At 50.9% G+C, this 13,378-nt stretch overlaps 4 protein-coding genes across 4 annotated transcripts; 1 reads left to right on the top strand and 3 right to left on the bottom strand.

Moving 5' to 3' along the window:
* Nucleotides 1-51: 51 nt before the first annotated feature.
* Nucleotides 52-2,633, bottom strand: Aspvir_000239 (Het-C domain-containing protein; the record flags this gene model as incomplete). The annotated part of the gene is made up of 4 exons (XM_043265377.1): nucleotides 52-2,047; nucleotides 2,121-2,279; nucleotides 2,340-2,487; nucleotides 2,549-2,633. 4 exons carry the CDS (start codon nucleotides 2,631-2,633, stop codon nucleotides 52-54), a joined length of 2,388 nt encoding a protein of 795 aa, XP_043121312.1.
* Nucleotides 2,634-3,941: 1,308 nt separating this feature from the next.
* Aspvir_000238 (phytanoyl-CoA dioxygenase family protein) lies at nucleotides 3,942-4,901 on the top strand (the record flags this gene model as incomplete). The annotated part of the gene is made up of 1 exon (XM_043265376.1): nucleotides 3,942-4,901. The coding sequence occupies one exon, from the start codon at nucleotides 3,942-3,944 to the stop codon at nucleotides 4,899-4,901; it is 960 nt and encodes a 319-aa protein (XP_043121311.1).
* Nucleotides 4,902-5,114: 213 nt separating this feature from the next.
* Nucleotides 5,115-6,530, bottom strand: Aspvir_000237 (class I SAM-dependent methyltransferase; the record flags this gene model as incomplete). Its single annotated transcript, XM_043265375.1, has 3 exons — nucleotides 5,115-5,357; nucleotides 5,419-6,135; nucleotides 6,492-6,530. 3 exons carry the CDS (start codon nucleotides 6,528-6,530, stop codon nucleotides 5,115-5,117), a joined length of 999 nt encoding a protein of 332 aa, XP_043121310.1.
* Nucleotides 6,531-8,506: 1,976 nt separating this feature from the next.
* Nucleotides 8,507-11,748, bottom strand: Aspvir_000236 (putative importin beta-5 subunit; the record flags this gene model as incomplete). Its single annotated transcript, XM_043265374.1, has 3 exons — nucleotides 8,507-10,277; nucleotides 10,337-10,866; nucleotides 10,930-11,748. 3 exons carry the CDS (start codon nucleotides 11,746-11,748, stop codon nucleotides 8,507-8,509), a joined length of 3,120 nt encoding a protein of 1,039 aa, XP_043121309.1.
* Between the last annotated feature and the right edge of the window lie 1,630 nt (nucleotides 11,749-13,378).

Genomic DNA, 13,378 nt, shown 5'->3' with positions numbered 1-13,378 from the left:
ATTTATACACATGGTAGCGATCAATCCGCATCACAATCGCAACCTGTGGCATTAATATCCAGAACCGTATCTATTATCATAGCCTGACCCGGGATGACCGTGATGCCCCTGGCCATACCCATGTGATTGGTGCTGATGCTCGTGGTGCTGATGCTGCTGGTGCTGATGTTCCGGGGGCTGGTAGCCAGGACCCGGAGGTGGGTGGCCATATTGGTCCCCATAAGGGTTGCTCTGGTAGCCACCGTGGGGTTCACCGTACCCACCACCGGGATGCTGCTGATAGTGCTGGGGATGATGTGGCTGGGAGTGTGATTCGTAAGGCTGCTGGCCATGTGGTTGATATGGACGATCAGGCTGTTGGTGCTGGAATGGAGCCTGATGTTGGGGAGCTACATTCTCGACACGTTCCTCCCTTGATGAGCTGCCCGGTAAGAAACTAGAGAAGGCACTCTCCAACTTGCTGAGATTGGATATGCCTGGAATGGGGAGCTTTGAGAGCTGGTTCCAGGGGAGGGAGGAGGACTGCTGCTGCTGGGGAGGATGCTGCTGATGAGCGGCATGGCTAGGCTTGTTACCTCCCAATGCAGCAAAGCCAGTGCTGGCATGCGAGTGTCCGACTTCGCCGCCGCTGTTCTTGCCTGCCCTGACACCCTCAGAGCTCAGAATATCATTGAGGCTTGCACCTCGGTCCGGCCTGGAGTGAGCCCAATTCTGAACGGTCTCGAACATGGTCCGGTGTGCCTCATTATGCATGTCGCGCAGGGCAGGATGGTGGAACACACGAAGGCAATCGTCCAGAACCTGTTGTTCCGGGGCTTCGGGATGCTCCCAGGCGTACAACACTCGAGGAGCGACATACTTGAGGATAGCTGAGGCGACTCGGCCAGCGGGTTCATTGAGAATGTTGGAGAAGTGATCCTTGGAAAGCATCGAGTGGGTGGGGTCGGTGCAGTGAGGATCTGTCCATGGTCCAAATTGGTGCTTGCCAGAGGCATCAATGACACCGGACGAACCAGCCTGTAACGAATTGGAAGCGGCGTTGATGATGGGACGGATGAACGGAGCAAGAAGTGACATAACGAATACAGTCAGGGTTTCCGTGACCTTGTCCACCAGCGTCTCTAGACCCGGAATCTTCTCAATTATTGACGAAAGCTTCCGCACCACATTATCTCTGAACTGGAGAATGGGGTAGATCTGAGCCACAGTCTTCTTCGGATCAAAGTCTGGCATTCCTGGCAAACCAGGCGCAGCAGGGCCTCCGGAGGTGGAGGGCTGGCTAGGCCCCGAAGCTCTACTGAGCGATTCTCCCAGGTCGCGACCAATAGCCGAACCGTAATCATCCAATCCTCGAGATGTCTCGTGAGCGGTATATCCCGTCCTCTGACCACTGTGTTGATTGGCGTACTGCTGAGCTTCAGAGCGACGTTTGAGCTCCTCAGCCTGGGCGACGAGGTCCTTTGTCCCTGGGATTTTGCCCAACAATCCGGTGAAAGCAGAGAGAGATCCGCCAGAGGAGTTCGCCTGAGCATCCCCCAGCGCGATATCCATCTCATTGACCTCTGACTGGGTGAAGTGATCCGTGGCCTCTCCAAGTACGGAATGAAAGAAGTCCACCATACCAAAGGTGCCTGTCACAAGGGGAAAGACATGGTGACCACGGATATTCATTTCGGTGGCTGCGCCGGTGTGCGGAAACACATTGCGAAAGCCCATTTCGCGGAGCGCAAGTTCGCAGTAGTTTGTGTGCGCTGCAAAGTCCTCCAGAGTATGTAGACCTTGACCCAAGCATCGCAGAGCCTCACAAAGGTCTTCCTCCTTCCCCTTGTGGTGGCCACTGCTGGTATACAATCTTCCGTAGTGGATGCTCCTCGCCAGACTATACTTGATGTAGGCAGTACTCGTAGCCCAGTCTCCTCGTTCGTTCGCGATGTAGTTCTTCATACCAGTCTGCGGGTCGATGTCAAGTTCAACCTGGCGGATGGGGCCACGGAGTCGAGCGTCGTACTGGCGTGCATCCTGATTATCCGCATAGTCTTTGGGGTTGCTACAAGAGTCGGACAGACAAGACATCAGTACAAAGACGTAGAGGCATCTAGCAGAACTTGGGATTGACATACTCAATATGCTCCTCCGGGCGATATACTCCGAGTCTGTCGGAGGTGACCTCAAACTCAGCCGTCGCATAACCGAAAGTCAAGAAAGAAAGGATCCAAACAAGGATGCGGATGGTATCGGCGGGAAGGCTCTTCAAGGTACCGACGTCCATTGCCTGCGAGCTTAAAAAGCAAGTTAGTAACTGCTTTCGCATGCTCGACCCGCCAAAACAGACTACTCACTAATCGCGCAGCCAGTTTCCAAAATAAACGCGCTTGACCATAGTAGACGTCCACTTGTGGCCTTTGATAAAGGCAATAGTCTTGAGCATATCTTCGATGTCGCCATGTCGCCAGTTTTTGCCTTCAACAGCTGAGATAGAAGCGATGTCTATTGCTTTTAGCGACTAACAACGATAGGTGATCAAGCAGACGAGGGAAGTGGGACATACTGCCAGCACCAAAGGCATGAACCTGCGAGGGTAGCAAAACCAGTAGTAATGCCACCACAATGAGGGCATTGAAGCCTGGACTCATTCTGCGAATCATGGCCCAATCAACGTGTATATATTTCTGTACCTCAGTGAAAGATAGACTGCGTCAAGGCACCGGAGAATATAGCACAAAGCGTGGGGTATCTATGTATCGAACTCCCAATTTTCAAATATTCGGCTAGCCCTTGTTATATGGGAAGGAAATAGTCAGACGGAAGGCGTCCTCAGATGCGAACAGGAAATCAAGAAACTGCCCCGACTAGTTTGCATGTAAGAAGACAATGGCAGCTGAGATCAGAGCTGAAGCTGCGGATTATTGTTTCAGTAGCCCCGCTAACATCAGCCCAGCCGCGAGAACAATTAGTCCAAACTAGGACAGCCCTATTATTATTGAAAATTTATGAAATGACAGAGCGTATTTGTACAGACCAGTAAAAAATAATACAGAACGCAGACACCCATGGGGCAAAGGAGGGGCAAGCTGGCTCCAGGTCTGTTGACCCACAGTATCAACTAGTAATACCTTAGGTGCCTTAGTATGGAGCACAGCTACCTATGTAACTGGGACCATGGGGGCATTACTGCTAGTAATTTACCTTGGTTGACTCCAACAACTGTACTTTACCAGGGTATTCGATTCTCGCAACCCATTTTGCATTATTACTATAGAAAAAATAGGATGGACAGGATAGATGAGGAACAAGCCCGACAGATTGTGATTGCAATCCTCCTGTCTGATATGCGTTCTAAAAACACTCCCGCGTCTTTTTGACTGATCTAAATATAACTCTTATGGTGGTCTTCGCTCCTACTGACCATCATCACCACTATCAATCGGATGCTGGGAAGTGGAGTTGAGCCAGCTAAATGATGATCAATGTATTTTATGCTGCAAATTCCGATAGTGAAAGGATCAATGATGACTGAGATGTAGATGGTCTGGTAGCGTATTATTCCGCACTGTTGATATTCTCTCTCAGATACTTCTTTACTTCATCATACCAATGTAACCATAGAACCCCGCTATCTTTCTGCCGCGGGGTAGATGCTTATTACTATTTCCAGAGTAATTGTACGATAGTTATTATGAGTGGACTCCACACAATGTTATGGACAACTGGGAGATTATAAAAGACTACCATGTGGGGTGGCATGGACTCAACAAGGTAGCATCTGATATACTACATTGTTTGATAATGGAAACCATACCCTGAGTCTGCGCACGCAGTGTCCAACAACACATATGAGATGATTGCTCAACCCACCCTACCCCACCCGACAGTTAAACATCAACAGCAGATTCTTTACTCGAAACAGGGACACCATTGACAGGAATACGATCTATCACAAAATGACGGGCTCAACCTCTTACCTCGACGCGCTTCAACGGGATGGCTTCGTCGTCATCCCCTCCCTCCTCACCCCAGAAGAAGTCGAGCACTTCCGCGCCATCGCTACAAAAGCAACAACCCTCACCCGGAACGGCCACTGGCCTCACTTCCGCACCGTTCCCAAGCAGTTCCCGCCCTGGCCCAAAACGCCGCCTCCCGCTTCCGAGGGCGGCATCTGGGGCGTGCAGCACCTCCTGCACCCACAGATGCCCGACCGCACCGAATTCGCTCGGTTCTATTTCTCCGAGAAGGTGCTAGCGGTGGCGGAGGAGCTGCTCGGAGTTAAGGGCACAGGGTCGTCACCCCCACCGAACGACGCTACCGAGCCGCTGGTGATGGAACTGTTCAATTTGCTTGTTGCGCCGGAAACGAAGGACTTCGAGCTCCGCTGGCACCGCGATGATATTCCTGAGACGGTATCGCCGGAGGAGGAGATGCGGTTGCTGCAGGCGAAGAGCCCGCAGGGCCGGCAGTCGCATGCGCAGTATAATCTGGCGCTGTGTCCGGATTCCTCACTGATTGTGGTCCCCGGGTCGCATCGGCGGGTGCGCACGGAGACGGAGCGCAGTGACGGGCCGTATGAGCCTGAGTTGCCGGGTCAGTTGGTGGTGGAGCTTCGGCCCGGGGATGCGGTTTTCTATGATAGTAATATCCTCCATCGAGGAGTGTACAAGGCGAAGCCCCAGGGGGGTGAGGAAACGAGGCTGACGCTGCATGGGAGCATTGGGTTGAAGGCGTCGGCGTCAGGGTCCGACACGGATGAGAAGGTTCGGGCTACTGCGGTCCTGCAGCACGGTGTTGGTTCGTGGGTTCATCAGGAGGATGCTGCGTTTGACATTGGTGAGCGAGCGGAGAAAATGAGGGCGAGCTTGATAGCGCTCGGGACAGGCGAGGGCGTCGGATATTCTCTACAAGGTTAGAGTCAGTCTGTCGATTTCAGCTACCTTCGAAACCAGATAAACCACCGGAGCATGTCTGGAATCAATCACTCGTGCATCTTACAATGACACAGAGGGTTATCGTATCGTCAACAACTCAATGAACAGATCATGACATCCGGACATAGGAACATAAATTTTTGTCAGACTATACACAATGGAGTCGTAACAATTGTCGTAATCATCATAAGACCGTCATGACCCGTTCGCCGGTCGTTGCCCATACACGTAATGGTACAAAACGTATACATGTATATCGGGGCGCAGCAGATCCTTGCGTACTTTATCCACATATTCCTGCGCATCTTCGCCACTCCAGCCGAGCACGCGAGTAAACAGCGCTAATGTGTACGGCTCTACGGCCTCGTACAATGTGATCTTGCCCACCCTCCCAATCTCTTTCAACCGGGGACTCTTGGGCCATGAGCCCACTGGGCACTACAACCAGTCGTCAGCGATTTCTGAGCCATCATTGAGAAGGTGGAAAAGATAAGAATACCTTATAAGAATCATCCGCGACATTTACAAACCCCACTTCCTCCATCCACCCTGCCAACCTCGACGCAACATTCATCGGCCTGCCAAACTGCGTACTCGCCGCATCAATCTTCTGCTGCCAGTCCAGCAGCATAGGCGCGCGCTGAATCGTCCCGTCATCCGAGCGGATCCACGTCTCATACTCCTGGATCTCAACCCACCCGCCGGGCTTCGTATGCCTGTACGCCTGGCGAAGGAACTGGTTCCAATCGCCAATGCCCCCGCCTAGACTCCGAGCATGGATGTAATCGAACGCCTCGGCAGGCGTGTACGTCCAATCGCTCTCCGCATCGTCGACGTTGAACGTACAGTTGGGCGGCGCCCAGTTCGGCTGGATGGGACTCAGATCCGTCCCCACGATCTCTGCGTCCGGGAAGTCATCGGCCATCTCCAGCGCCCAGATGCCTGTTCCTGTGCCTACGTCGAGGATACGCTTCGGTGGCCCGTCATTGAGGATCGGGGCGCGGTAGAGATCGCCGCCCACGAGCAGTTTGAAGAGATGATGCATGAAGGCTAGCCGGTCTTGTTCTTCCTCGTCGTTGGGCATTGGGTAGTGGCCCAGTCGGTAGGCGTGGTATCGGCGGCCATTCTCGTAGAGGTAGTCACGGGCTGTGGAGGCAAGACTGAAATTCGAGTCAATGATGGATTGAGCGTCACATAGTGAGTCTTCGTCGCTCGTCTGGTGGTGAATGGTTAGTTTCAGCCCAAAGTTTGGGGGGTTGATGAGGGGAAATCCGTGATGGAGGAGGGGTAATTGATACAATGCTCGCAACATGAACAGCAGCAGAACGATAGAAGAATAAAGTTTCCAGTGAGACGAAAAATTAGACATCATTATGAATTTCCTTTGATGTGGAAAAAAAGCAGGCTATTGCCGACAAAAGAATTGACAGCCATGGTACATTTGCATACAACAGCCCGTTGGCCGCAAATACAGGCAAATGTCTTCTTCCGGGGAAAGCAAAACAAGCAGACGGGGCAGGTGAGAACAAAGTAAAAGACAGGGACATGAGAACAAGGAGAGTGGTATCTTACATCGACTAGGATATGCTCATCTAGATTCGGACGCGACATCTCTAGGATAATTATGACGAAACTTCGGTCAAGTAGAGAGGTATGAAAGAAAGGAAATCTATGAGAACGGAAAGGAGACCAGAATGAAAACGAATGCTAGACTTCAGTAGAGGGTGGACACGGGTCCAGTTAAATATGGAGGCCAATTCAAATAATGATCGATCGAGATAGCAACAATAATTACGGAGCAGAGAGTGAGGTGACATCCGCCAGATTGGATGGAGCTCCTCATGGAGGGCGATCCAAAGACGAGAAAACAGCAGGACCTATGAGAACACAGTAAGGAAAGCGAACCGCAAATCATAACCGAAGAAGCTAATTAGTATTGATATGGTTCAAATTCACATGTAGATAGGTACCTTAGTCCCAAGTTTCTAAACGACGTCGCCAAACGCAAAAATGCTGCAGGGGGTTCCAGTCCCGAGGATGAGGACGATGGGTTTCCAATTGCGGTTTGGGCGGTGTGCTGTTGGGACTGTTAGGCGTCCGTTAGACTCTCCGGAGAGCCAGCACTGTGGTTCTGGGAACGGGCAATGCGCTCTGTATGGACGGATGGTTTTGACGAAGTGTGGCCTAGTCGCCTATTCAGGCTTAACTCATTCTGCAGAAGCCAAACGTTGGTCATGGCGTAGCTTACTGACGGAGTACAGAGTTCACATGTACCCTCTACGCAGTGCCCTGGGTCTAATTTAGTTTTCTGAGGTCTGAGTCATTGACTGTTGTACCACCTCTCAAACATCAAGACAGCTTAATGCAATCGTCCTAATGCCGTCTCTCTTCATCTTTGAACACAGAACACAGAACACGGAATACATGGCTGAAACGTATTAGATACTACTTGGTAATCAGGCAGTAAGCTGGAGTGCACTGTCCCGTTCCCAATCCCAAAGTCGTAACCAAACCTAAAGCCCCGCACGGCTGGAGCCGATCTGGGCCGAGATACCCAATCAGATTTCCTCACTGGAGGCGATCAGCCAATTTGTCGGGTCGGAGTTGCGGACTTACAGTAGTAGTACCCCCTATGATGGGTCATTCGCCAAGTGGGTTCTCACAGCACACAGTATCTATCCACTATCTAGATATTATCTTGTCTATGTATGGAACCGGCAAGTTAGGAACTCACACCGAATACGGACTACCTCTAACTGATACATTGATGCATTCTGGATGTGAGCGAACGGCCAGCACACTTCCACCACTACCATGTCCAGCACGATCAACAAGGCTAAGTGGAAATTAGACACTCTTGCTTGGCCTGATTGGCAGCCAGCACGGAAGCTTTGTTCCGTGTAGCCTGGCCGACTTCTAGAAGGACATGATGGGCATGTGCATGCGTTCTTGGTATGGCGGATTTCCTGACCACAGATATTTGGAGACGATTATATCCGTGGATTTGCTTCTGATGTACCTAGTACAGTTGCAATCAATTGCTGAAAACCTTCAACGGAGCGTCACCGTTGCCCTAATATATGTCTGTAGCTCCATCTCTCTCCCTACCCCCACTTTCAGGTTGCTCCCAGGGACGCCGAGAATGCAAAATATATTAATCCTGCGCTAAGCCAAACCAAAACAAAACAGCAAAAGTATTTGCATGCAGGTGCCTACTGCTTCTTCCCAGCACTTAGCAGCCGTACAATGCCACTGCCACTGCTACTGCATCCCTTCCTGCTTGTACGCCATGCATCTCGACGTCCTAGTTCCAGAAAGAACAAAAACTGCTTCTGGAACGCAGTACGCGTGCCACATGGTTATCTAATGTATACACGTATCTGCAATGGATTTACCACATAAAACGCTCATACTATATAACCTATAATAACCGGACGAAAAGCCGGTGCTTTTTGGCTGTGCTACGGGTCTATTCAGTAGCAGCTACATACATAACGTCGTCAGGTCTGGTCAAGAAGTCCTCGAGAATCTCGACCGTATTATGTTGGAATAAAGAGATAGACAAGGTAAAAAGAAATGTCATCTAATCAGCCCAAGCTGCGGAGTTTCTCCTGTTCGTCGGGAGTTAGCGCGGCGAACAATTGCTCGAACCCGGGCTTAGTGGACGCATTGTGGAAGAAGTCCAGCAAGAATGCCTGAGTCTCGTCATCCCGCTTGCGCACGCCAAACACCCCTTCAGAGCCACCTTCGCCAAAGGCCATGAGCTCTTGCTTGGTGACACCCAGGCTGAGATCCAGTGTATTGCTGGGAATGTCTTCCCATTCACCATCGTCGTCGCTGTCCTCTTCCTCTAGAGCGGCCGCGGTAGCTGCATCAATCTCCTTGCTGCCGGATGCAGCGACCAGCTCCTCGACGAGCACTTTGATAATTTTCAACGGAGCCGTCACCGTCGTGTAACGGTCTGGGTTGTTGCGGGTCTGCGACCGGGTCTTGATGCGACCCGTGTCCTGAATGATGAGGTCGCCTTTAACTTGCACTTGAGCCAGGCGGGGGTCCTCGAGGTTGTACAGTGTAGCCAGCGCAATGATGTTCTGCTTAATCTCGTCGTATCCAGCGAAGTTAACCGAGTTCTCGAGCCATTTGCTCAAAACAATCGGCAGTCCGCTCTGACCACTAATATCGACTTGCGCCAGGAAGTCAACCACTTCGCGAGCGTTTATCAGAGTCAGCCGGGCGAAAACAAGGATCAGACTCTGAATAAACTGTGCCTGTTGAGCTGTGGCAAGACGCTGAGCTACAGCCCGGAGCAGCTGTGGCAGATAAGGCCCAAGTCTCGCGGCTCCAGCTCTTTCGACCAGCTCGGCTGCCAGCTGTCCCACCTCAGTTGCGGCGTTATCGTCGACCGACGGGCCCAGCAACCGATCAATGATTATCAGCGCAACCTCAACCGCTTCCTTGCCAGTCTGGGGATCGCGCCAGGCCACGAACTGATCAAAGTCACGTGAAAGAATGTGCCGAACGGCTTCCGTGGCAGGGCGAATTAGCTCAGCATCGTAAGAGTCCAACAGCAACCTGTTAAGCTTGGGCATGACAGTCGCTACAAATCCGGCAGGTAAAGGCTGGAGGGCTCCTTCAGTCAACGCGCGCAGGAGATCAGCCGCAAAGTTCGTGAGAGCATTCTCCTGAGTGAGGTTTCCCACGTCAATCGCACCCGTGAGCGAAGGAAGCACTTTTTCACAAAGGCGGATGAAAGAATCGGCTCCCTGTTCGGAGATAGACTGTACGATGTCCTCGAACGCCTCGGTAACGATCATTGTCAGCTGGAAATTCGTAGCCCCATTGCTGGCTATATTGAACAGGGCATCAATGGCAATAGATGACAAGACCACACTTGGATTAACCATGATAGTATCGCGGATCGCCTCCGCTAAAGTGACCTTGAGGTCGTCGCTCTCGGATGGCTCCTGAAGGTCGTGCGCTGCGATGAACTCCGACAGGGCATTGATAACGGGAACCTGAAGTGGGACTGTAGTGCTTGCAGGAAGAGAAGCCATAAGATCCTGAAGGGCCCGAATGCAGGATACCTTGACCACTTCCGAGGGGTCTTCAGCGATCGCCTTGAGGGTCGCTTCGAAGTAGGAGATAGCGGTAGGCTGGAAAGCGTCGCTCGCAACTTGAGCCAAGACGCCTGCCACAAGGTAACCACGAGCTCGCAGGAATTCTTCTTCTTGCTGGATAGCGAACGTAACGAAATTGTGAAACCTACTTGCCAAGTCGGAAGATACCTGCTGCGAAACTTCGTTGAAGTCTCGCAGTAACTGGTTGAGAATGAACAAAGCTGATTCACGAGATTTCCATCTGCCAGAATTAAGTTAGTGGATTTTAAGCTTAGAAGTAAGTGTGACTGGAATGCTTACGTCGACGTTGAGTCGGCAAAAAGATTATTCATGTAGGCGAGGAGACCTTCAACAGTTGTGACCTTGAGCCATTCTCCCAGTTTAATGACCAAGTCTCCACTGCAGGTTCGGGGCGTGTAATTGGCAGTGACAGAGGTCTCTTCCGATAGAAAGAGATTCACGTCAATGTCCCACAGTCCTTCCTCCTCAGTCGTAATCTGGGCGTATAAACTGGCCAGCTTCAAGATCTCTGGAAGCCAACTGGCGGTTGCTGCAGCCTGACCAGCGTTCTGCAACTGCTGCTGGAGTTCAGCTTTGACTGGTGGTGCCTTTAGAAGCGCTTGAATTAGATCAAGCTCTTCCAGCACAAGAAAGTCCAGCGTGTAAGGGAGTCCGTCAACATCTTCTAAGCGGCCCTGTCGTTCGTCATGGATATAGAACTCGTGGTAAGCAGACTGAATGTTGGAAAGCTCTGTCCAGACAGTCGAAAAGTAGACCGGGCTTTGAGCTGTCATGAGGCCGGGAAAGACCATTCGAATCTTCATAAGCGTCTGATAGTGAAGAATTATGCCGTCAGTACGAGCTGAAAATAATAAGTTATTGAGACAGCCTACCTTGACCACCTGCAATTTCAGTCCAATTATACCCCTCCATTGAGAAGGGATCTCACCCTCTTTGGACTCCTCTTGCTCACTGGGGGCCTGTGGCAAGGGAGCCTTCAGAGTCTCAATGAAGAATGGGGACCAGCCGCTCAGCACCTCATCCATAAACTGCTTGACTGCCACCTTGTGCTGCTCAAGCACCATCTCCATGGTATCGAAGCAAGAGCGAAAAACGGCAACGGCCAATGCTCTCAGCATCGGCTTTCTTGACTCACTAGTCGCAATGTTGAAAAGAGTGGTAACGAGGTCGCGGGCAACACCAAAGAACTGCTCCTCACTGAAACCGGTATCGACGAGGTCCAACAGAACCTTCAACGCGCCGTGCAATGCACCCGCACTGCTATCAGCATCGTTGATGACCTGAAGGAGCGACGGGAGAAGCTCTGGCCATTCATCAGGGAAATCAGCGCTGGCAATCTTGCTGACCGCGTAGCTGGCAGACGATTTGACCTTCCGCTCTTGCACATCCGCAGTGGTGGCCAGTTCCAACAGAACACGTCGGATCTGAGTCTTATTGGCGTCGTTGATCAGAACCTGACCCTTGAATTCGTCTAAATTTGGCGACCAAGCGGCGGCGATGAAGGTACGCAGTACAGACAGGGAGGACTGGCGAAGGTTGGTAGGGACGGAGTCGTGAGAGGCTATGGCGGCGAGGGAGAGGGGGAATTGTTCATTGGAATAGAGGCGAAGAAGCTGGAGCTCAGCGGCCTTTCTCGTGTCAGCAGCTGGCGACTGGGTGTCTGCGAGGAGTGTCAAGAGCTGTTGCTCCATGATGGATGGAGTATGAGGGGTAGTGCAAGCTGCCGGAAAAGAATGGTCAATTGAAGTCAAGGCCCCAGAGCAGCTGCCTACAGAGGACACTCCTGCTGATCAATGGCGCCTGCAATTGACCTGTGGTTGAAGTTATCAGTTGATACGACGCGAATGATTATTATTTCTGTCGCGTAGGAGGGGCAGAAGACGGTGGAAGCACAGAACGCAAAGGGGAGGCGGTGAGTAATTCAATCATTATACCGTCTAAAGGTAACTGCAAATATTTGAAATTTCGCTGGCTCCATACACCACGGTAATGCGCAATGGAGAAAGACAATGGCAACCCTCAAATCTCCGACGCCACTGTTGCTCTCTCTGGCGGGTAGAAGTAGGCTTTAAGGATCTAGTCCTTGGTATAATATAGAGCGCCTGCTCTCTACAACTTTAAGATGATCTTCTTTGTCCTTGCTGCAGTCCAAGAGCCAGAAGTAGAGAAGTACACCTCTGCCATTTCATTCTATTACCTGTAATCTATTGTGGAGAAGGATCTACTGTGGACCGAAGCGCTACTACTCGTACTACTTGCCTTATTTCCTTTCCCCCAAGTGCTATGGACCTTAACTCCATACATACTGTTGTCCCAGCAGCAATATGCCAACACATATATTTCAACGGAGAAGCTCATTCCCTAGAACTAAAACACTTGCACAGAGTGATCACTTACGAACATGGGTTAGCAGGCCTGTGACGGGGAGTATTGTGCAAAATTCCTTATATACTGGGATACACATTGACAGAATAGTGCTGTGGGACTCAGCAAGATATTGAAGATATTGCAATGGAAAAATCAGAAACCAAAAATAAAAATAATATTACTATCAGACAGAGAGCCCTGGAAACAGAGACGCTGATCATTAGTGGGGCTCTTGGCAAATTAATCCAGTTATCTACTGCCGTAGGTACGGTGAATTGTCATGTGTGGAGACAGTTGTACTTCTTACACAGCTTTCAGAACACCAGAGAGGCGGCAGAAGGCAGACAAAGCCATAACAAGAGTACTTAGGACACAGAAGATGGAGAATAACAGTAAATAAGCTTAAAGCGCAGAAATCATAAAATTTATGAGAGATACAGGACGGCACATTCTTTGAAGGTAGGACAGACAGGAAACCCGGACAGAAAGCCCAAGGTCTTACTGATCATAAGGTAAGGTACCTAATGCCAGGTACTGCACAGATCGCCATAAAACAATGCCCAATCTTACCGGAGCAGTAGTAGGTATCTATCCTTGGCCAAGCAAAGAACACCCAAATGACGCGGAAAAGATTAGCCATTATTAGTACTTTTTTCTTCCGTAGCCGCCACAGTGCTAGGATCAGAGGCTGACGGGCCAAAGAAAAGAGAGCTAAAGAATTTAAGCAACATCATACATACATGCCATGACGTAGGAGGATATTGATGACATGCCAAAGCCCAGAGGACCCCTGTCGTTGGACTCGCTGTTGTGAACCTCAAGTGAAGCAACTCGGAGGACTCCATCTTCGTATAAAGAGATGAGCCTCTGGACAGAAGGATGCAGTTGAATATCGATCGCGCCTAGGAAGCAGTGGTGACATCTCATTTCGAAAGTCCTTGTTCTTCTGCTGTC

Source organism: Aspergillus viridinutans (assembly GCF_018404265.1).
Source record: "Aspergillus viridinutans IFM 47045 DNA, scaffold_1, whole genome shotgun sequence".
NCBI classification, from domain to species: domain Eukaryota; kingdom Fungi; phylum Ascomycota; class Eurotiomycetes; order Eurotiales; family Aspergillaceae; genus Aspergillus; species Aspergillus viridinutans.
This window is presented reverse-complemented; position numbering and strand designations above follow the sequence as displayed.